This window comes from Stegastes partitus, unplaced genomic scaffold (assembly GCF_000690725.1).
Source record: "Stegastes partitus isolate 25-593 unplaced genomic scaffold, Stegastes_partitus-1.0.2 Scaffold888, whole genome shotgun sequence".
In the NCBI taxonomy this organism is placed as follows: Eukaryota; Metazoa; Chordata; class Actinopteri; family Pomacentridae; genus Stegastes; species Stegastes partitus.
Window position 1 is genome coordinate 292,129 of NW_007578619.1, and position 20,762 is coordinate 312,890.

The 20,762-nt window shown below is 40.3% G+C and overlaps 3 protein-coding genes across 3 annotated transcripts in view; all 3 read left to right on the plus strand.

The window, feature by feature from the left end:
- The first annotated feature begins 1,322 nt into the window (after window positions 1-1,322).
- Window positions 1,323-8,700, plus strand: gnl3l (G protein nucleolar 3 like). Its single transcript, XM_008293471.1, has 15 exons — window positions 1,323-1,404; window positions 1,510-1,553; window positions 3,490-3,600; window positions 3,698-3,814; window positions 3,909-3,992; window positions 4,266-4,401; window positions 4,482-4,585; window positions 4,721-4,865; window positions 5,176-5,263; window positions 6,112-6,289; window positions 6,372-6,514; window positions 6,608-6,744; window positions 6,931-7,088; window positions 7,189-7,360; window positions 8,595-8,700. The coding sequence occupies exons 1-15, from the start codon at window positions 1,392-1,394 to the stop codon at window positions 8,660-8,662; spliced, it is 1,698 nt and encodes a 565-aa protein (XP_008291693.1). The 5' UTR covers window positions 1,323-1,391; the 3' UTR covers window positions 8,663-8,700.
- A 388-nt stretch (window positions 8,701-9,088) lies between these two features.
- Window positions 9,089-17,387, plus strand: tfe3b (transcription factor binding to IGHM enhancer 3b). Its single transcript, XM_008293479.1, has 9 exons — window positions 9,089-9,212; window positions 11,511-11,732; window positions 11,833-12,057; window positions 12,533-12,628; window positions 13,368-13,479; window positions 13,573-13,629; window positions 13,837-13,912; window positions 14,076-14,223; window positions 15,487-17,387. The coding sequence occupies exons 2-9, from the start codon at window positions 11,541-11,543 to the stop codon at window positions 15,943-15,945; spliced, it is 1,365 nt and encodes a 454-aa protein (XP_008291701.1). The 5' UTR covers window positions 9,089-9,212; window positions 11,511-11,540; the 3' UTR covers window positions 15,946-17,387.
- A 2,794-nt stretch (window positions 17,388-20,181) lies between these two features.
- cxxc1b (CXXC finger protein 1b) overlaps window positions 20,182-20,762 on the plus strand; it is a 6,273-nt gene continuing 5,692 nt past the window's right edge. Inside the window, exon 1 of the mRNA XM_008293477.1 lies at window positions 20,182-20,329. Coding sequence (XP_008291699.1) covers window positions 20,327-20,329 — 3 coding nt within the window. The 5' untranslated portion in view covers window positions 20,182-20,326. The remainder of the gene's footprint in view (window positions 20,330-20,762) is intronic.

The following is a 20,762-nucleotide window of genomic DNA, read 5'->3' on the forward strand; positions in this document are numbered from 1 at the left end:
AAACACAAGCTTTTGCAAGTCTCCGCTTTCCCCTCAAGTGAACTGTCATTTTAGAGAGATTAAAGGGTTACGACACAAACTTGCAAACATGCCAGAACTTTGGTGAGCCAATCAATTTCACGACATAACCTGAAGTGTTCCTTTAATCTGATTTGGTGGAGATGAGAGAAAACTTGGCCTGTATCACTGAGGTCACTCACAGTTCACCTCAAGGTACGTGGATTCTTACGACGCCACGTAAGAATCCATCTTGCCAGGCTTCAGTCTTTGCACTTGTTGGCAAACCACAATGATTCAGCGCAATCAGCAAGTTTTGAGAAACTAATGGCAGCTGTGAGTCTGAGTTTGTTTGGTTTCTGTATTCTTAAGAATGCCTTTTATGAAACAATTTCCCTGACAAAGATGACTGCTTTCAAAACTTCTCAGACTGTAGCTTGTTCACTTTCCCCTTTTGCATTCTCCCACTATGTCACATGGTTCGTTGATCTGATTGGTTGTAGTCAGCCTGGGATAAATGGTGAGGGATGTCTGCCAAGTTCTCAAAAGATTCTGTGTGATAAACCATATGGTGCATCACGTTTATTCACAGAGCCAGAACAAAGAGAAAGTGTTATGGCAGCTGCTACCCTTGAAAGTACCCCCTAGGCTAGTGTAGATTGAAATTGCAAGTCAAACAAAAAGAGCTATTTTATTTAAATTCACTTTATTGTTGTATTCATTTGGGAACTATAAAATCATTATTACCACAGTCAAGACACCCTTACCTTAGAACAACAAAAGCTGAGCCAAAGTGTTTCCATTTAAGTTAAAAGATTAAAATGACACATTTGCAATAATAAAATCAGCAAGAATTATGAAAAGTCATCTCAGGGCACTTTAAAAAATGAAGGTGAAGACTGTCCAGTGTGAAACCCAACGATTCCATTTAAGCAAGCACTTGGAGGCAAAAGTGGCAAAAATGCTGAAAATGGGAGCAATAGGGAAGCTCTACTGAGCCAAAAAGGTTGAAGTCCTAGCCAGAACACCAGTTTAGGAGACGCTCTATAAAAAAAATTATTCATTTATTCAACATTAACATATTAACAACAGTCACATTCATTAAAAAAAAGGAAACAAAGTTAGTTGTGACTTTAAAAAAATATAACTTTCAAAACAGCTTTTTATATTCAACTAGAACTGAATAATATGGAGGTGGAAAAGGTGCATGAATATCAAATAGACACAGATTAATAATTGTGTAACATTAGTCGATCATTTTAAGTTCCAAATGTTATACACCGCTCTTTTATTTTGACATGCAGCCGCCGGATGTTGTAGGTAGTCACGTCTGCGCATGTCCCCTCTCTTGGCGTGCACGTGAAGTCTTGGAAGAGCACGACTCTGGTGACGTGATGTCCAAAGCTAGTACGTTTTTATCGCCTTTAACTGACTGTATTCACTCAGAAACTAACTACTGACGCTTTAAAATTGTCTCGTTTTGTCGTTTTATTTTTTTTTTGTATTTTACAGAACAGAAACGCGCCAAACGCCTCGGCTTCCTTGGAAAGTTTAAGGTAAGAGCTGGTAGCTGATAATGGTACGAACAGCTGAGAGTCAACACTGCGGCTGTTGTGTGTTTGACAGCGTTATAACAGTGTTTTAAACGCATTTACCGTCAAGGGACTTCAATATTATGATAGTCAGACATCGATAATCCCTGAAAGTAACGTTTGCACTTCATGTTAAGCTGTATGTTGTATTGGCTCGTATGAGGAAGACTGTGATTGGTACTTTCAGGGATACTTTTATCATTTCCTTTTACTGCCACACTAAAGTCTACATTTGGACAGAACAGCTAAATGCTTAAACACATGCACATAACTTACAGGCTAGCAAACAAACCCATGTATTTTCTAGCTTACCATTTAGACATCTACTGACTGTGGAGGAGACATCTATATGTTTGGTACAGATCTGTTTGTTTTGCACGCTAGGTCCTTTTCAGATATGAGATACGCAACATTGCAGGCCTTCAGACTGAGGTTACGTTTCCATTAATGTACCTCACGGCTTCATTCAGACAAACCCACCACAGTGATGGTATGAACGCAATTATTTGTCATTCATATAAGACTGGATCCAACATCAAGTGATGTACGAGGTGTGTCGGAAAAGTTCCAGGACTGGTGTCACAATAGATGTATTTCAAACCCAAACTACAAGTTTTCCCATTCAGACGTCTGCAAAGAGATCCTGCGGCGTTTGCTTCGTTTAGTTCAGAGAAGAGGCCAGAGTTGTGCCAGGACAACTTGTGGCTGCTTCACCATGACAACGCGCCTGCTGATGCCCTCAGCATCCCACAGTTCCTGGCTGAGAAGAACATCGCTCGCTCAACTCCCTACTCACCCCACCTGGCTCCATGGGATTTTTTTTCCTCTTCCCCAAGCTCAAGGGGGTCATCAAGGGGACCTGTTTTGAAGACGTGGAAGACATCAGGATGGCTGTGACGACGGAGCTGCGGAGGATCCCGGAAGAATCCTTCCAGGAGTGCAAGGCGGCGTGGCAGAGAAGGCTGGAAAAGAGCGTGAGACTCCTCAAGGATTACTTCGAAGGGGAAAACTTTTGTATTTGAAATATATGTTTTATGACACCAGTCCTGAAACTTTTCTGACACACCTCGTATACTGCAAAATGACGCAATTCCTACAGCTCTGATATTTTAACTGGAGGTAAAGTGTGACTCTCTATGTGACAGCTCACCTATCTGATGTGAACAAAACAACACAGTGTGATTTGCTGTTAGATCCTGACCTGTATTGATCCTGTCTCCAAGTCAGGGATTCACAAGTAATTACCGAAGTTATTACCACCATTGTTCCATGTACATAAACGCACGTAACTCTCTTGTTTTGGAGAAGCACATTTGGATCCTGCGGCTATTTGATGTTGCAGGTACTTATTGGAGTAAAATCTCCTCCAAACAGCTGGATGTGGACATTTCAGTTTGTTTCCTAATAGATATGAAATTGTAGAGCAGAGTGAATGAGAAAGGTGTGTTGTGATGTTTGACAAACAAAATGTGTTTTGTGCTTTTTGTGATGTTTATCAACCATATTGGTGCTGAAATGTGCAAAAAAAACAAAAAAAAAACGTCCCCAAATTACAGTCTAAATATCATTGCTTTTGCGTACATCTCCGTTAATGGGACCACATGCAATTCAGACTTGTGCTGTGTTCAAAGTGATGGGGAAGTTATGTTGCAGCTTTTGCACAAAAATTACCAAGGTTCAGATATGAAGCCGGCACATTTGATTGCCATCAGATTAATACAAAGGAGTGAAAGTACTTCATGCTTTTGTTAATTTGGCTGAGTGATTCATGAAAGCCTCTTATTTATTTCTCACAGATGTGGTGTGTCAATAAATCAAATCTAAAGCTGTCCAAGTGGTATTCTGATGCTTTTTAATGATCTGAAATACAGCTAATTATCTCGTCATATGTTTTTTACAGACTAAAGATGGACGAAAGGGCGACGCTTCAGGGCGGACAAAAGGTTCCGAGCAGTCAGCTGTTCAGCAGGCCAAAGACCACAGAAAACCAGAAGAAGTCCGGAAGCAAAGGGTAAATCTCTGAGTCATGTCTGCACTAGATTTGAGGGCACAGTGCTGGTGCTATATTGCAGTGAACCAATCTCTCAATTCACATCTTTCCTAATTAGCTTCAGGAACTTCAAGAAAAGCAGAAATTGTCTCGAGAACGAGAGCTGATGAAGAGGAGGAATTTGCAAAGTTTTCAGAATGACATCCTGCAGCGACAAAGAGATTTTGAGCAGAGGGTAAATATCAGCCTATTTAGGGCTCCTGTTAAAATCAATGCTACACAATCTGATGCTGCACTGATTTGTTGTTTTTTTTTCTTTCTGCTTGTAGGAGACAGAAATGCAGAGTTTGGAGAAACATGTAAACTTTGAAAATGAAAATTCAAGAAAAGCATATTACAGAGAATTTAAAAAGGTATGTAACCGCTCAGTCAGTGCCGCATATTCGTGTATTTCTGTTGAATATTACAACGTAGGACACATATACGGAGACTGATAGTTCTATTTATTTTTCTTAAAGCACTGAAAACCATAGCTAACTCATCACAAACATAAATCAATTTTCTGCATCCTAAATCTCTGTTTCTTCAGCTGTCTTATAAACATAATGGATCAGAGTCAAGTCAGCTTTAACACTGTGAATTATTATGTTTATTTTTTGGTGATTTTATATTTATTTGTTTGGAAGGTGGTGGAGGCCTCAGATGTGATTTTGGAGGTTTTGGATGCACGTGACCCTCTTGGCTGCAGATGTCCTCAGGTGGAGCAGGCGGTCATTCAGAGTGGAACAAACAAGAAGATAGTTTTAGTCCTTAATAAAATTGGTAAGAAAAACATTAAGAAGTAGATACAAGTGTTAATAATCAATCAGTCAGACATTCAATGGTTTTACTTTGATTTACAGATTTGGTGTCAAAGGAAATTGTGGAGAAGTGGATTAAATATCTTCGTAATGAGTTTCCCACTTTGGCTTTCAAAGCATCTACTCAGCAACAAGCTAAGAACTTGGTACGTAGTGAACAATTTGTGTTTTATTAATTTCAAAAAAATGCAGATGAAGATTAAAATAATAAAGCTCCTTGCTTGATAGACGTGTATTTTACATCGTACTATACAGAATTTTATGTTTCCTCCAATGGGCAGAAACGCAGCAATGTGCCAGTGACACAGGCCACCACAGAGCTCCTTAGTAGCAGCGCTTGTATTGGAGCTGACTGCTTAATGAAGCTTCTCGGCAACTACTGCCGCAACCTGGATATAAAGACAGCCATCACTGTCGGTGTTGTAGGTAAGTGCTACATCCAGTATCCAGCACAGAAGCAGCTGCAGTCTGTCTGTGTCTACACAGAGTAAATTAAGACAGAGTATTAGTAGTTGGTCACACAGTTTTTTAAATCCATCAGAGCCCAATACATAATCACTGTAGTCACATGTATAGAACAGAACAAAACAGACATGAAGCCTCAAATTGCAACTGCAAAGCACAATTAAAATGTGACTTGAGTCTTAACCTGTGTAGACAAATGACTAAAATGAAGGACAATGCAAGATTGTCTTTTTTTTTCTTTTAATATCATTTTCTCATTCATATTTTGCAGGTTTCCCAAATGTGGGAAAGAGTAGTTTGATCAACAGTCTGAAACGAGCACGAGCTTGTAATGTTGGAGCTACTCCTGGTGTCACCAAGTAAGTAAATGTCTCGTACAGTGACTCACTCCACGTATTTTTTGTATTTAAACTTGTTTCCCTTCCTGGACGGCAATGTGGGTAATTGCCCAGGGGGGAAAAAAACCCTCAAGTTTATGCTTGTCTTTTCAAGTCCACATAATTACTGAGCCAAGTAATTAAGAAAACAGAAAACCTCAGGCAATGCAATATTTGTCTGTGATGAAAGTACTGTGAGGCAAATACCAACAATAGTTTTCATTATAAATAAGTCAGACAGTTACATTTTGAACAGTTATTTAATAATTTGGTCTATAAACTGACAGCAGTAAGAGTAAAAAGCAATGTGTGTTTCAGCAACAGACCTGCAAAAGTTACTTTCATAGATACTTGGTACAACTAACAAATATTCACATTTGATAAGTTGGTGATTTATTTATTTATATGTTTGTTTGTTCTAAAAAATGACTCGGGTGAATAACCATTTACCAGGACTGTTCCATTAATCATTTCAGAGTTTAGAGTGCTGGGTGGTTTCTGGTTGTCAGGAAAAAATAATCATAGTCCAAAAACATGTTGAGGTTAATTGGTGATTCTAAATTGTCCGTAGGTGTGAATGTGAGTGTGCTTGGTTGTCTGTCTCTAAGTGTAGCCCTGTGATAGACTGGTGACCTGTCCAGGGTGTCCCCTGCCTTCACCCTGAGTCGTCTGGGATAGACCCCCTGCGACCCTAGTGAGGATTAAGCGGTGTATAGATAATGGATGGATGGATAGTTGATGGATATTCACAGTGGGGTTTTGTAACAACCAATCATTGACGCACTTTTCCTTAAGAGCTAAATCTGTCTGTGGCCTTGTTTGGATTTCAGGTGTCTTCAACAGGTACATTTGGACAAACACATCAAGCTTCTGGACTGTCCTGGCATCGTCATGGCAACATCTACGACCGACGCAGCAATGATCCTACGAAACTGTGTGAAAATCGAGCAGCTTGTAGATCCGCTCCCACCTGTTGAAGCCATCCTTCGACGGTGCAACAAGGCACAGGTATGTCATGTCACCTCTACAGCAATTTATATATTGAAGGAACTCACTCAATGTGGTGACATCAGTTTGGTTGGTTCTACAGATCATGGACCACTACGGCGTTCCAGACTTTCATACAGCTCTAGAGTTTTTGGCGTTGCTTGCTCGAAGACAAGGCAAACTAAGAAAAGGCGGACTGCCTGACACTGATAAAGCAGCCAAGAGTGTGTTAATGGACTGGACAGGGTGAGCAAAAGTTAGGATTTTAGAAGCTTTACAAATGACAATGCACCAGTATTTTTAAGCACTATGTTAATCTCACCATGTTTTATTATTTAGGGGGAGGATCAGCTACTTCACGCATCCACCAGAGACACACACTCTGCCCACACATGTCAGCGCTGAGATTGTCACAGAAATGGGTAAAGCCTTCGACTGGGATGAGCTGGAAAAAGGAAATCAGGAGGTTCTTGCAGGTCAGTAATTATTAGAATCACAGAAGGACCACTGAAAAATAACAATTCAATAATATAAAACAATGAGCATGTGCAGCATAAGCTCATGATATTAGTGTTGTATTTTAGCTCCATGATTCTGTGACTTCCTTTCTTTGACCTCAGCTTAGAAAGATGGCATTAATGAGCTTTTTGCTGTGTTTTCAGAGTCATCTTGTCCTGACATCCAAATGGGATTCTGCATGGAAACCACTGGAATGACACAAGGGGGCCAGTGTGAGCCACTGGAAATGGAAGGAGGGTTAGTGGAGGAAGCAGCATTTAAAGATGGAACAGAATCTATGGAGGATGATCAGGATCCAGAGGTGAGAAAAAGCGTCACTAGTGTTAACCGAACAGGATGTAATAACCTCGACTGCTTTCTTTACATTTGGCATTGTCTATTTTCTGTCCCGCTGAAAATAGTTTGGACCGATGACAGTGGAAATAAAATCGCAGAAGAAAACCGACCTGCCTGCAAGTGATGCTGCAGCCAGGGCTCCAGATTTGAAGGATATCCTGAATGTAGATCCTCTACAGCAGGGCCAGGCACTCCTGGCAGCTGGCAAGAAGAGGAAAAAGCAACAAAAAAGAGCTGGTGTGTAGAACTACTACTCTTGGTCTGATACTGTGTGTTGTTGTGGCTCTGGTGTGTTTAGGCTACGAGAATTTAAAATCTATTTTACTGTAATCTAAAAAAGTTGAACCAGAAACCCAAAGAACTCTCTAACCTCATGGTGGACCATCAGGTTAGAGAGTTCTTTGGGTTTCTACTAAAGCTAAAGTTGGAAAAATTGTTGTAGTAGACCACCTGAGTTTGGAGCAGTTCACTGTGGATACTGTACTCCAGGGACTCGTTGGAAGATTCCAGGGAGTAACGTAAACCTATTTCAGACTCCTCCTAGTTTGATTGCAACTTAACGTGATTACAAACTGAAATATCCATAAACTAAACCTTTACAGAGCATCATTAATCTGAGACTGACTGCTCAGATTAATGATGCTTATCAATAGTAAATGCAATTCTGTTCTTTAATTTTGTGTTTTATCTTTTACTAAACCTAAACAGTAGCTGAAGCTTACCTGGTTGCCTCCAGCTGTTTGTAGAACTGTTTCCTCTGAGTTTAGTAAAGAACTGTAGGATCCATATGAGCGTCTCCAAAATGAGTCACACGCATGGAACAACAGTGCCCTTAACTTCATTAATTACTGAGAATTATAGATTGATCCCATCTACGTGTTGAGGATAATCAGGATCTAACAGAAAGTCACACTGTGAGCTTTTCTTGACCTCAGAAATGGGATCTGCCTCACACACAGAGTTGCAGTTTAAGCTGCAGTTAAATCATTTGTTACGTAGCAGCCGTCCTCAGGTTGAGTCCCATTACAGCTGTTAGGATATTTGGATTTTGGTAAAGTAGTTGTTAGATTATCATCAAACATGAGCAGAATCGTCAAGGATTAGGAAACAAACTAAGCTGTTAATTATTTAAACAGTCTGATTAGCTGCTATTAGTTTAGTCTTTTGCTTATTATGCATTATATATATATACATCACTTGATGTACTATCCAATCTTGTGTTAAAGACAAACATCATGAAGCTGTGAGGAGCAATAATGTAGAATTGATCCATGTGTGAATGACTGAACGCCGTCACTTTAATGGACTGATGACGCAGCAGTTTTATGCATCCATGTCTGAAAAGGGCTTAAGGAGACTGAAGTAAATGAAATGCCTGCTAGTGTGTGAAGGGGCAAATGAAGGCTTGTTAAGGGTAATGTGTGGTTTTAATGAAACTGATCATTTTTTTCCCCTTTTGTTTCCCCTGCAGACAAAATTGCCACCAAACTCTCAGACACACTGACTGCTGCAATGGACTTCTCATTTTCAGACAGCTGATTTAAGATTAGATTAAAATAAAAGTTTATAAGAGTGCATTATTTGTGTTTTGTCTTCATTTGATGTTGGCAGCTGGTGTTTTGCTTGATGGAAACAGGATTTACAATCTGCCAGAATGTTAATATGTATTTAAAAAAAAAAGAGAGAGAGAGACAGAGAGAAAGGGTAATTGGTTTGATGGAGGATTCTAATTAGCTAGATTAGTTTCCTGTTAAGCCATGGTTTGCTTTTAGTATAAATACTGCGTGAGCTAAAATAAGACATTTTAATGTCGTCCAGCTGCACCGGTTTGTATTTCAGTGCTGCCGTATTATTCAGTCTACCTGGAATCGAGCTGTATTGGGAAAGCTGAGTAACTTCACAGCTGTCAACCTGTTCCGGGTAACAGACGTGTGATGACCTCAGCTGTGGGCCTGAGGTAAACATCAGTGTTTGGTGCCGAGGCTAGCGACTGCTCAGTTTGTGCTCACCGACCTCAAGAAATGGCAAAGAAAGCGGAGGACTTCGGGGATTTATGGCTGTGATAACGTTAAACAAACCAATTTCCAAAGTACGTATGCTTGCTCTAAAATTAGGTATCCTGCTACTTAGCATTAGCTTGTTGGGCAACCAACGGGTGCTAGCTGGCTAGTTAGCTTAGCTACAACTTCCTTTTTTAATATATTTACTTAGCCGTGGCTGTGTCGTGTCGAAACAGCACTATCCTCAAAATAGCAAACGTTTATCTAGTTGGCAGCCAGTGGGTAGTTGTGAATTTTCTGTTAAGCGTGTAAATACTAGCTGTTATTGTTTTTTTTCACACCGCGGGCCCGTTAGCAGCACTGAGCTGTCAGTGGCGTCCAGCTAACTCATGAGGCTACATCAGGGCTCGCCAAAAATAGAGATTACGAAAACGGCTAAAAGTAAGCTAGCAAGCACCCGAAGCATCCACTTTTATATATGACACCTGAGACTACCCAAACGAAAGAGTATTTGATTTATTAACAACCTTTAGCGGACACTTGTAAGTATTTTTACATAACTGCCCTGTAAGAAGCGGTAATTCCCCGAGGAGCACAGACATGTACAGCACTTGTCGCTACACGTTTTGAATTGTGGGGACTGTGTTTGTTTTGGGAGCGTAGTGAGTACACAGAGTGGAAAATACCTTTTTTACTCTGAGAGTAAATATCGTGAAAAGTCACTGATCAGCCACGCCGTGCAAAGTCTGACATTTGTGTTTACGCAGACACTATAAGAGCAGCGAGATTGTGTAAGAAGCACTCGCTTACAGTAAGTAGCATGGGAGGATTTAGTGACCTAAAGCTGAAAAACTGAGGATTGTACGCACTAAGAACGGTTGCAGGGGTCAGATGTGATATATAGGTTGTGTGAGAGGCAGTAACTCTTGGTCATGTCTGTCTGAGTAAAAAGTGAAACTATACCAAACATACAGAGAAGATGATATGATGTAGAGGACAGGCACCAGGAAGCAAGCGCAGGAAAACAAAGCCTGAAGAAGCATTGGAGATGACATATCCCAGGACCTGTGGAAGTTCCCTATGCTACTCTTAAGACCTAAGACAAGACATATTGCTACAAACATTGTAGTGACGTCTGTGGAGTTTACAGCAGCGGGTTAACACAAGCCATAAGACTAGCAGATTACAGCCGGTTGTCCCTGTTACTGTCTTTATCAGGAATAAAACCAGTGTCAGGAGGTAGATGACCTCATGCCTGACAGTATCTATCAGATTATGTGCCAGTATCAGCTGATGGCAATATGCAGGTCCACACATGTGTGGATTGATGGATAAAGACAGTATGATTTTGTTTTTTCACATGTTGACAATAGGCAGAAAGGGCATTGTAAGCCCACTGATGGTTGTTGAGCATGTTTCCTTGATTTTGGTTGGTTGGCTGGAAAACACAAGAAATAAAATAGTTGTCTTACCAATTTGTAGCCTTCTAGCAAAATACCAATGAAGCCTGAAGTAGTAGAGGATGAATCTACAGTGTAATGGACTTCTGTCCAGTTCTGCTGCATGAGCATCTCTTCAGAGGGCAGATCTAACCATGAATGTGTCGGGATACTGCGACAGTGAAGTGCAGTAGAATTTTGATGGGAGTAGTTGTATCCAGATTAGCTAAAGTAAGCAGTGTTTTTTTTTTTTTTTGGCTGTTTTCAGTGTCAGGCTCCTACTTGTTAGCAGTATTCAGGGCAGCAGGACGAGCCGACTCTCTTCCTGTATGCTCACCAGTGATTGTTCGTGATGATGCCCACAGAGCGACTTGTCATCCACGGTCTTGAGCAGTTTGACAGCCTGGCTGTTAGAAGCTTCCTTTGAAGAGCTGGTGTAAAAAAATAAATATTTATAAGGCAGGATGTATAATAGTTGATCTTTGCTTTGGTTAAAGATGTGCAATGTTCTTAGATATCTCAAATTCAGATAATCATCTATGTAAAATAGACAATGGGGCGTTACAGACTGTAATTCTGAAGGTGTATTCTTGAGTCAGTGGTTCACACAAAAGATTTTCAAAACCTTTTCCGTTAACTTCTCAATAAAACAAATGCCTAAAAGACGTTAATGTCTTAATTGAACCTGTTAATACGTCAGCTTTGACTTCAAAAGCTGTATAGTGTTAGCTTTCTCCAGTTATTTGTCATTTTTTAAGTAGTTAGTCTTCCTGAGGTCTGAAGAATGTCATCATTTTTAATTGTAATAGTTGTAGGTGATGTTTAAAATGTTAGAATGAATTAGAATTCTATTGTAGAAACCAACACCGCCGTTACAAATACTACTGTAGATGGTCTCAAGGATTGAGTTTTCTAATAACAATATTGAATACTGCGTTTTATTTCCAGCTTCATCCTTGATCTGGATCTGTGTCAGCCATGTCGTCACGTGTGTTGCTGCGGCAGCAGCTTATGCGAGAACAAGCTCAGGAGCAGGAGAGACGTGAAGCCCAGCAGCAGGCCTCTGCTTCTCAGCTCCGAGCCTCTGACTCCACTCCAGCTATCTCTGTCACTATGCCTCCAAATGCTGCCCGCCCGCCTCCAGCACAGGTGCCCGTGGAGGTGCTGAAAGTAAGAGTGACCCATTTGCATCTGTATCACTTGCATTCTTTATCTAATGCAGTGGATTTCTGTCTGAAAACAAACCCTGAACAACTGTTTAAATGATCAGGTGCAGACCCATTTGGAGAACCCCACCAAGTACCACATCCAGCAGGCACAGAGGCAGCAGGTGAAGCAGTACCTCTCCACCACTCTGGGGAACAAGGCGGTCACTCAGACGATGGGTGTGTCCCCAGTGCCACAGTCCAGTTCTGCCCCTGAAGTGGCCCCCACTGCCAGCAGTGCCCCTAACAGTCCTATGGCTCTGCTTAACATCGGCTCCAACAAGGAGGAAGTATGGGATCCTCTTACTATGTTACAGTGATTTAATTTCTTGTCTGCAGGCTTTTTTTTTTTGCTTGTACAGCAGATTACACAACCTTGTCAATAGTTGCCTTTTACTGCAAAGTCACATTTTTGGGGAAGTTAAATGTCTTCCCTTCTGCTCACTTCTTGCTTAATTACTTTTTGTTTGTTTCGTAATGATGTGCCCAAAGGTCCCACTGTAATGGCGCATGCCTCTTTTCATCGTACCCGTGTTGGCCTGTTGTCACAATAAGATGTTAAATACTGCACCTACAGTTAAACCATGCCAGCATTTTCTCTTGTGCACATCTCTCTCTTTGAAATCTTTAAAGATCTTACATTGGGTTAAATGTTTTGTGTTGGCGTGCAGACTGTTCAGACTACAAAACACAATGTAAACATACACGTTGATGACTTTAAAATGACTTATTATATATGTGGTTTCTCTCGTCCGTTTCATCCAGATTGATGACGTGATTGACGACATCATTAGTCTTGAATCCAGTTTTAATGACGACATCATTACGTTGATCGACTCAGGTCTTCAGTTGCCAAGCACGGTATGAAGAACAATGTATTTATTCAACTCTGTTAATACTTCCCTTTTAAAGTTTCCTCTGGAGTCTGCTGGTTCTTCTTTAGCTGCACAGACACAGAATAACACCGGGGATATCAGGCAGCTCTGTCGCGCTAACTTTTTATACTCAGAGTCTTCTTTCTGTGAATGGACGGTCTCTTTTATGTGTGGAATTCTGAAGTTGTAGAAGTAAATATACACTTCTGGCACTCAGTTACTATTCATCACAAAAGTGCTGCCTGGGCGGGGTTAAACTATCAGAAGATGTTAGAGAAGGAGAGGCAAGACAAAGTGGATTATGCTCATAAAAAGTACACTAGCAGGGTAGCAGCTAAACTGTAGAACAGCTAGAATTCGCTAACATTTTGCCGTGGGACAAAAAATGAGGATTATGGTGATGCTTTTGGAGGACAAGAAAAAGAAGTACTTTGAGGTAAATGCTTTTTCTCATTTTTGAAAGCTTCAGTATCTGAGAATGTAATACAGATGGAAGGAAATGTAGTTTAAAAACGTTGTTGTATTGCTGGCCATGTTGTAACAGTTTGCATATGCACCACAAACCAGCTTGTGAATCAGTTTTCAACTGAAAGAACTGGTTTGCTTTCAGTTAAAACAGGAATGGGGAAGACAGATTTTTTTTTTTTTTTTACCTGCTATGTTTTGAGGGTTTATAACAAACACTGACTGTGCATGACGTGCAAAAAATGTCTTTTGTTGTTAAGCTCCCGGGAAATCTGTTGGATGTCTACCATAGCCCTGGAATGGCAGCACCTACTCTTACCGTCAGCAACTCCTGCCCTGCTGATCTTCCAAAAATTAAAAGGGAAATTACTGGTACGTTAACTTACTTTATTTTTTTTTCTTTCTTTCTTTAGAACCATCAGTATACCTTCTTTTTATATTGTTAACTATGAATTTGGCTTTCAGATGCAGATGCCAAAGCACTAATGAAAGAAAGGCAGAAGAAGGACAACCATAACCTCAGTAAGTCCACCTTTAAAATAAATCAACAGGAATACAGCATATGTGACAACACATTACAGATTCCCGATTACAGCATCTAAATTATGTCTTTCTTGCTTGAGTCCATATCTACCAAATAATGCTTGTTTAGTGACAGCTGATTGTTGCTAAGTCAACTCATGTGCCTTTGCCTTCCCTCTCTTCCTGATGATTCCCACTTGCCTACAGTTGAGAGGAGGCGGAGATTCAACATTAATGATCGCATAAAGGAGCTGGGTACTCTGATACCAAAGTCAAGTGACCCGTAAGTCCTGTTGGAGTTTTTACCATGTTCACTTTTTCCTGCTCAATCATTAAATACAGTTATAATGTTTGAATTTCAACACTGAGTCCCTGCAACTGTTACAAAAATGTCATCTTGTTTTCTGTTTCTGTTGCTTTCTTTGCTGACTTCACCGTAATGACAGGGAGATGCGTTGGAATAAAGGCACCATTCTGAAAGCTTCTGTCGACTACATCAGGAAGTTACAGAAGGAGCAGCAGAGAGCCAAGGACGTCGAGATGCGACAGAAAAAGCTGGAGCAAGCAAACCACAGTCTAATGTTACGCATCCAGGTCAGTACGTCCTTCACATTTGAGTAAACGCCTTTAAGCAACACTGGGGATGTTTTTACCGCTTGCTTTAGAGTAATTGCTTCTTTGTTGTGCTTGACGAGCAAACACATGCACATTCACACCACAGACTTCATGCACAGTTCTGCAGATTATTACAGAGATAATGAAGCAAATGTGTGGTGGGAGTTCTGCGGTTAAAGATTTGTTCTACTCAGTTGTTTTGTTGCAGCTTAAGTTTGCGTGCTGCTAAGTCGGCCTTCACTTTATGATCCTGAAATGTTTATTATGTTTCCAACGTGACTCAAGGCAACTAATATAACCAGCTGTCGTCTACGTCACTTGTTAGCTTGAAATAACCTCAATGTGCACAATGTAGTAACTTCCTAAGAAAAGGCACAAATACAAAGATTGAGCTAAAATTTTAAGAATCAATATTAGATTATTCAAGTAAAATCATGACTAAGGGAGAGAATCTTTTTTTTTTGTATTCAGCCCTATCTATAACATGCAGTCCCACATATCGACACTTGGTCGCAGTAATGCCCTGTAATAAAGGCGTAATAACAAAAAGATCACAGGCCAATTAAAATAATTAGTTAATTCCGAAACATTTAGAATAAATAAAGAACACTGATGTGAACAAAACCACAATTGTCTGCAAGAGAAGTGTTCTAGTGGTGGTGACTGATGACAGTAAAAGACAGTTTATGTATTAACATGTCTGCAAGGATTGATGTTATGTGTATTTTATCACATAAACAAGTCTGAGAGGATCCACATGGACTGTGTAAATGACTTTTTTTTTTCTTTTTAACTTTGTCGTGTTGTTTGAGCAAACACAAAAAAGAGCTCTTCGTCTTGCTGTGGAACATGTCAGCATACGTGTACACATGATGGCAGTTTGTGTAGAAGCAGGTGTGATTAGTCTCCACGTCCATCCTGGTGTATAATCAGAACTTGAATTATATCTGTGATGTTTAAGTCTAGAACATCTTGCTTTCTTCAGTTCTCAATACAAACTAGGTTATGCCTCACCAGCAACATAGATCCTATTACTGTTTTTTTTTTTTTTTGTCAGCTTCAGTCAGTGTTATTTAGGTGACTTAACACTCAAAATAAAATGTCCTTTTTTGGGGAAATGTTTAATGTCAGGAAATGACTTTTCACATGCAAAGTGGAGAAACTTCTCCCAAGCGTTGTGATATAACAACACTGTCAGTCGTTTCATCGCATGGCATCTGAACGTGCTGCTCTTCTTTTCAGGAACTGGAAATGCAGGCACGGCTCCACGGCCTCTCCACCCCCACCAGCATGTCCTCTGGTCTGAGCTCCGACCCCTCCCTGCTCCAGCAGCAGGCAGTCCCACAGAGCGGCCAGCCTCTACCTCCCAACGCAGGAGGAGCCTCCTCCCACAACCTCCTCAGTTTGGGAGCCATTGGACAGCCTTTGCCTGCCTCCTTCCTGTCCCCGCCCTCCTCGGACTCTCCCGCAGGAGTCACCATCAGCAGCCCGTTGGACCTGGGCAGCCTGACCTTTGCCGAGCTGGACGACACCTCGGCCTCGGCGCTCTACCCCGACGTGGGTTTGGGGGACATTCTTATGGACGAGGGGTGCGCCCTGTCGCCTGAGAGGGTGGCCGAGCCGCTGTTTTCTCCTTTGTCACCAGGTGCCTCTAAAACCAGCAGTCGCAGGAGCAGCCTTGAAATGGACGAGGACTTGTGATGAGCTCTGTGCGGTCAGAGACTGTCTGTGGGGAACGAGAATGTCAGGAAGCGCAGTCTATCCTTAAATAACAGGTCTATTTATAGGACTGTAGAGCTGAACTTAAAAAGGTAAAAATAGTTAAGAACAAAACTAACAAACGTCACATCAGAAGACGATAAGTTCTTGATTTTTTTTTTTTTTTTTTGCCATACAGACCTGATTATCGTTGTTCCTGTTTGGAGCCGGTCAGATAATTATGTCTGGGTTTATAGATGCAATCTTATTAAAACTGAATATTGTATATTAGAGGCATGGACCTAGCATTAAATAATACATTCTTAAATAGATTTCTTCAGAGATTTAAGAGGGATATTAATGTTTGCTTGAATTTATTATATGCTTATATTATTTGTAGGGGAGAAAGCTGTGAGGTTTCTTTATCGTGACAACATTGGCATAACAAACTTATCATGAGATGCCAACATACAGTGTTTAGTTTTTTTTTGTTTTTGTTTCGTCAACTGACTGGAATCAGGGTTTGTTAATAGCAGCTCATGCTCATCCGTGTCGGGTTGTTTCACCAGCAGCTACAGAAGGGATCTTTGTAAAGTGAATTGGCACATTGTGAAATATTTACTGCATATTGTATATAAGAGAATTTTATTTTGAGCAATTTTATTGCACCTTATTTTATGGCAGTCTATGCATTTTATGAAAGCTTTCGTCTGTTTTTATTACTATTACACACAGTGGACAGCTAATGCCCAGGTCGCATGTATTTGTAATAAACCTTAAAAAGCAGTGGAAAATCACTTGCTGCTGCAGCTAGTTAGCCAAAGCAGGAATTCTTCCAGCGTAGCTACAAGTTACAAATCAGCGTTTTATTTTTGAATATATTCACTCAGTCAATGGAAATGCAAGACCATGTGAGAAATGCAGAACAATTTTATCCTTTTACAATAGTACTGTTGTTCATTACATATTTTTTTGATACCTGATAGTTTGATAAGTAGTTTCACCTGACTAATATCTGTGTTGTCAGTGATTGTTTGTCTCCAGTAACTTTGGTGATCACTGGGTGATTTTACCGGTTAGCATGTTCTACTAAGATTGTGTTTGTTTTTTTCTGGTTTCTATTTTTTATTTTTTTTGGGATGATCAAAAGTGATATATCTTATAATTCATTCAGAACTTACAGGTACTTTGCGCTTTTGAGCTAAAAGTAGCCCCACTCCATGGCTAAATGTTGCTCACTGTGTTGTTCCTAGCTCGGTAAAACTAAGTACCAATGGTCAGCTTTTTCTGCTCACAAGTAACTGCTCTCCACAATATTAACCATGTCTTACCCAGACATATATACGAGTGCTAACATTGACTGTTAACCATAAACAATAACATGACTGTCCTGTCCCTACAAGTTGGCTTTCAGAAGATTTTAACAAATAAATGATTCACATTGATTCGTGTCTAGATGTGGTTATTTCCTGGCAGCAAGCGTCAGTGATAAAGCATTTGGGACATTTCCATGGCGAGGTCCAGGCACTCTGTAGCCTGGATGCAAATGTCACAGACGGGACAGTCACACAAGAGGCAGCGAAGCCCCAGACACCCGCAGAGGTCGCAGTGGCCGGTGGCGTTCAGGAGAGGCTGCAGGGTGGCGGGTTCGCAGCCGCACAGGGACGAGCACAGCGACCATATGCAGCCGTTACACCCCCGCACCGTGGCCAGCAGACAGTCCAGCGGGTGGCAGAAGAGGCAGGCCAGAAGGATCGCAGCACAAAGGTCTCAGGAAAGAGAAGAACAGCAAGAAAAGAGGTTAACGGAAAAGAAATAAGCATTTTAAAAAAGAAGGCATCAAGCAGGAACAGATAATAGTTAAATGTATTCATAACCTCCCATTAAAGAAGGAATAAAACAGCCGTCACTCAAGTAATAATAAATAGAATTTTAATGAAAATAATGACATTGGTTTTGAATTGTGGTTCAATAGAAATATGTTTCGAAAAAACCAAACAAGCATGATGGGACCCGTAGATTAATATTTCGTTGAACAACCCTTTGAGCCAATCACTGCAATCAAGTGTTTTCTGTAACTCTCAGTCAGACTTCTGCACCTGTTGACAGGTATTTAGATTTTGGCCCACTGCTCATCAGCAAAGTGCTCTAATTTGTCTGGGACAGTTTATTTATTAAATTTTTTTTAAATGATTCTTTTCAACCACAATTCAAAAGCAATGTCTGATTTCACAAAATTATAATTTAGCAAATTTTTATTTATTATTACTTTTTTTTCCAGTTTCTAGTTATTTGAGTGATTATTGTGAATGTCGCCTTTTCTTTAATGGGAGGTTATGAATACCTTCGAGGACGACTGTATGTCTTTACCATCTCCACCCGGCTCAGCGTGAACAGTCGAGGTTTTGAGGCTTTCTTGACTCCTGACGGTCGACGTGAATGACTGGCTCGCTTCAAGGCCAGTGCAGGACTCCACCGAGGACGGCAACAGGGCGCAAAGAGGTTTGGGCTGCTTGTCCTTCACAGAACATGGGCTACAGATGGGCACTGTTCTGGTCGGTCCATGCTTTGGTTTATTTTGCAAGTCAAATCCAACAGGGGCTTCTGCACCTGCACATAAAAATGAACAAACAGCAAATCTTAATGAAAACTGCTTTTCAAAAAATGTGAGCAGTTTACTGTACCTTTTGTTTTCTGTGGGAATCCATTCACAGAAATGTCAGCTGATGATAGTTCAGTGTCCTCGGTGGAGATCTGCTCCGACAAACTGCTCGCATCAGTCAAAGGTCCTGAAAGATGAGACACACTAAGGGTTAAACTTTACCAATCAACTGCAACGTATCATCTGTGTTTTTGTGTTCATACCTGTTTGTCCTGCGGTTGAGTCTTCGTACTTTGAAGCAGGGGTTTGTGAATCATGGAGCTTTGGCTTATTGTCACCTCTATCATCCATTTTTTCGTTTATATCAGGAGAATTCAGTTTGTCATCCACTGTGGCATCCACCTAAATATGGCATCTGCTTCAGTCTCTCAAGAAAATGAAAGACATCCAATCAACGAGGGAGGTCAAGAGAAACCAAAATAATCAGTCTGTTTTAAAGGTTATAAATTAAATTCGCTGTCGGAGTGTTTTTTATGTTTGCACCTTTTCTCTTTATAAACATTTACTTGTGAATGCTGTAGTGAAAAATCAAACCTCAGCTTTGTGTAGCTTCAGCAGAGCCACAGTCAGATCTGTAGCTGAGGTTTAGTTGCTGTTAGTGATGAGTGGACATCTTGGAAATTGCAGAAGTTAATCTATTATTAATCTCCATTTTAGATACATTTATAATGTAGATGAAAGGCAGCACGCAGATATCCTGACAGCTATATGAGAAAGTGAGATGTTGGTTTTGCTGTCGTCAATAATTAATGTCTTCAAGGGATGCTCACCTCATGTGACATGTTGAGGTTTTTTTTTTTTAAATTAAGTATTTTTCCCACCTCTTTTGCTTTAGTTTACTTTTTTTTTAAGTACACAGCAATCAGTTACAGGAGAAACAAACCAATTAGAATATAGCTTTTTTTCCAGTTGCAATTACTCCAATCAAAATACATTAACCTTCAATAAACTTTAATTAAATTATTTTAAAGATTAATAGCCACGGCCATGAAATCTTCAACAGTATTTCCAAAGATACTTTCTATGCAATTCATTAAAGTACAGAAATCCACAAAGCCAATTATGTTTGTCTCTCCTTATTGCTCTCTGCATCGTATGAGTTTTGTAAGAAACATCTGGTACTTACATTTCATGGCATATTTTAGAAGGAGGCATCCAGTGTGTCTCCTTAATCGCAAACACTCAGCGAACTATCAGCTGTCAGGAGTGGAGGTGGAACTGCATCACACATCCTCTCTCTGTCTTCTCTCTCTCTCTCTCTGTGAGTGTGTGTGTGTGTGTGTTATAAATAAAGTGATTTTGCTTCTTTAGAAAGTGTTTTGTCCCAGTAGAAGATTACAGTAAGATCTAATGTAAGAAAGTATTAATGTGATTTTAAATAAAGCCATGATATTATACATGACATGGGTTTCAGTTTTGCATATTGTTCTGCAGGAGAGAATATCATTTTAAAAATTATGTGTCTGTGTTTATTTTTTTCTACAGGAAAAGCTGTTTCTAATGTACCCAAGAGGGGGCACTAGTGTAACATTGTTAACCTGCCACCAACGAAGAAGAACGCTGACCAATCATGTGTTTACAAGGAGCGAGCTAGCCGATTGTGCACGAAGTTCGTGTGAAGCTAGCTGTCGAGCTAAAGGACCCGCCGTTTGGTTTAATATTCGTTTCCTTTGTGTTATAATTTTATTTGTATAGCAACCAAAGACTGCATAAACTAACGCAATGGTAAGTGTGAAATAAAACCTATTTTATTTCTTGTTAAACATGTCATTTGAAAAAGTTAGCTAATTTAATTGGGCCCAGTGGGTTACACAGCCGTTTACGTCCGACTAGTTGTGATGCACTTTGCTAAGTTAACCTGGTTTACTTATATGTATGACCTGGTTATGCAAATAATAATGCAAATTTACGTTGGCGCTCACAACTCTGTTCATTTCGTGCAAGAAATTAAGCTCGCTGGCAAACTTTCACTCTATGTGTCAGTTGGGCTAATGCTAACTACTATGCGAGCTAACTTGAGGAGGTGCAGTAGGTTTGTGTGTAAACAGAGCAGGTGTTTATGTGCACAGATTTTGCGTTTTGCTCTGCCTGCTAACTGACTAACTCCCAGTGTTTTGAACATTATCTACAGCCTATCACACAGTCTCACTAGATATTA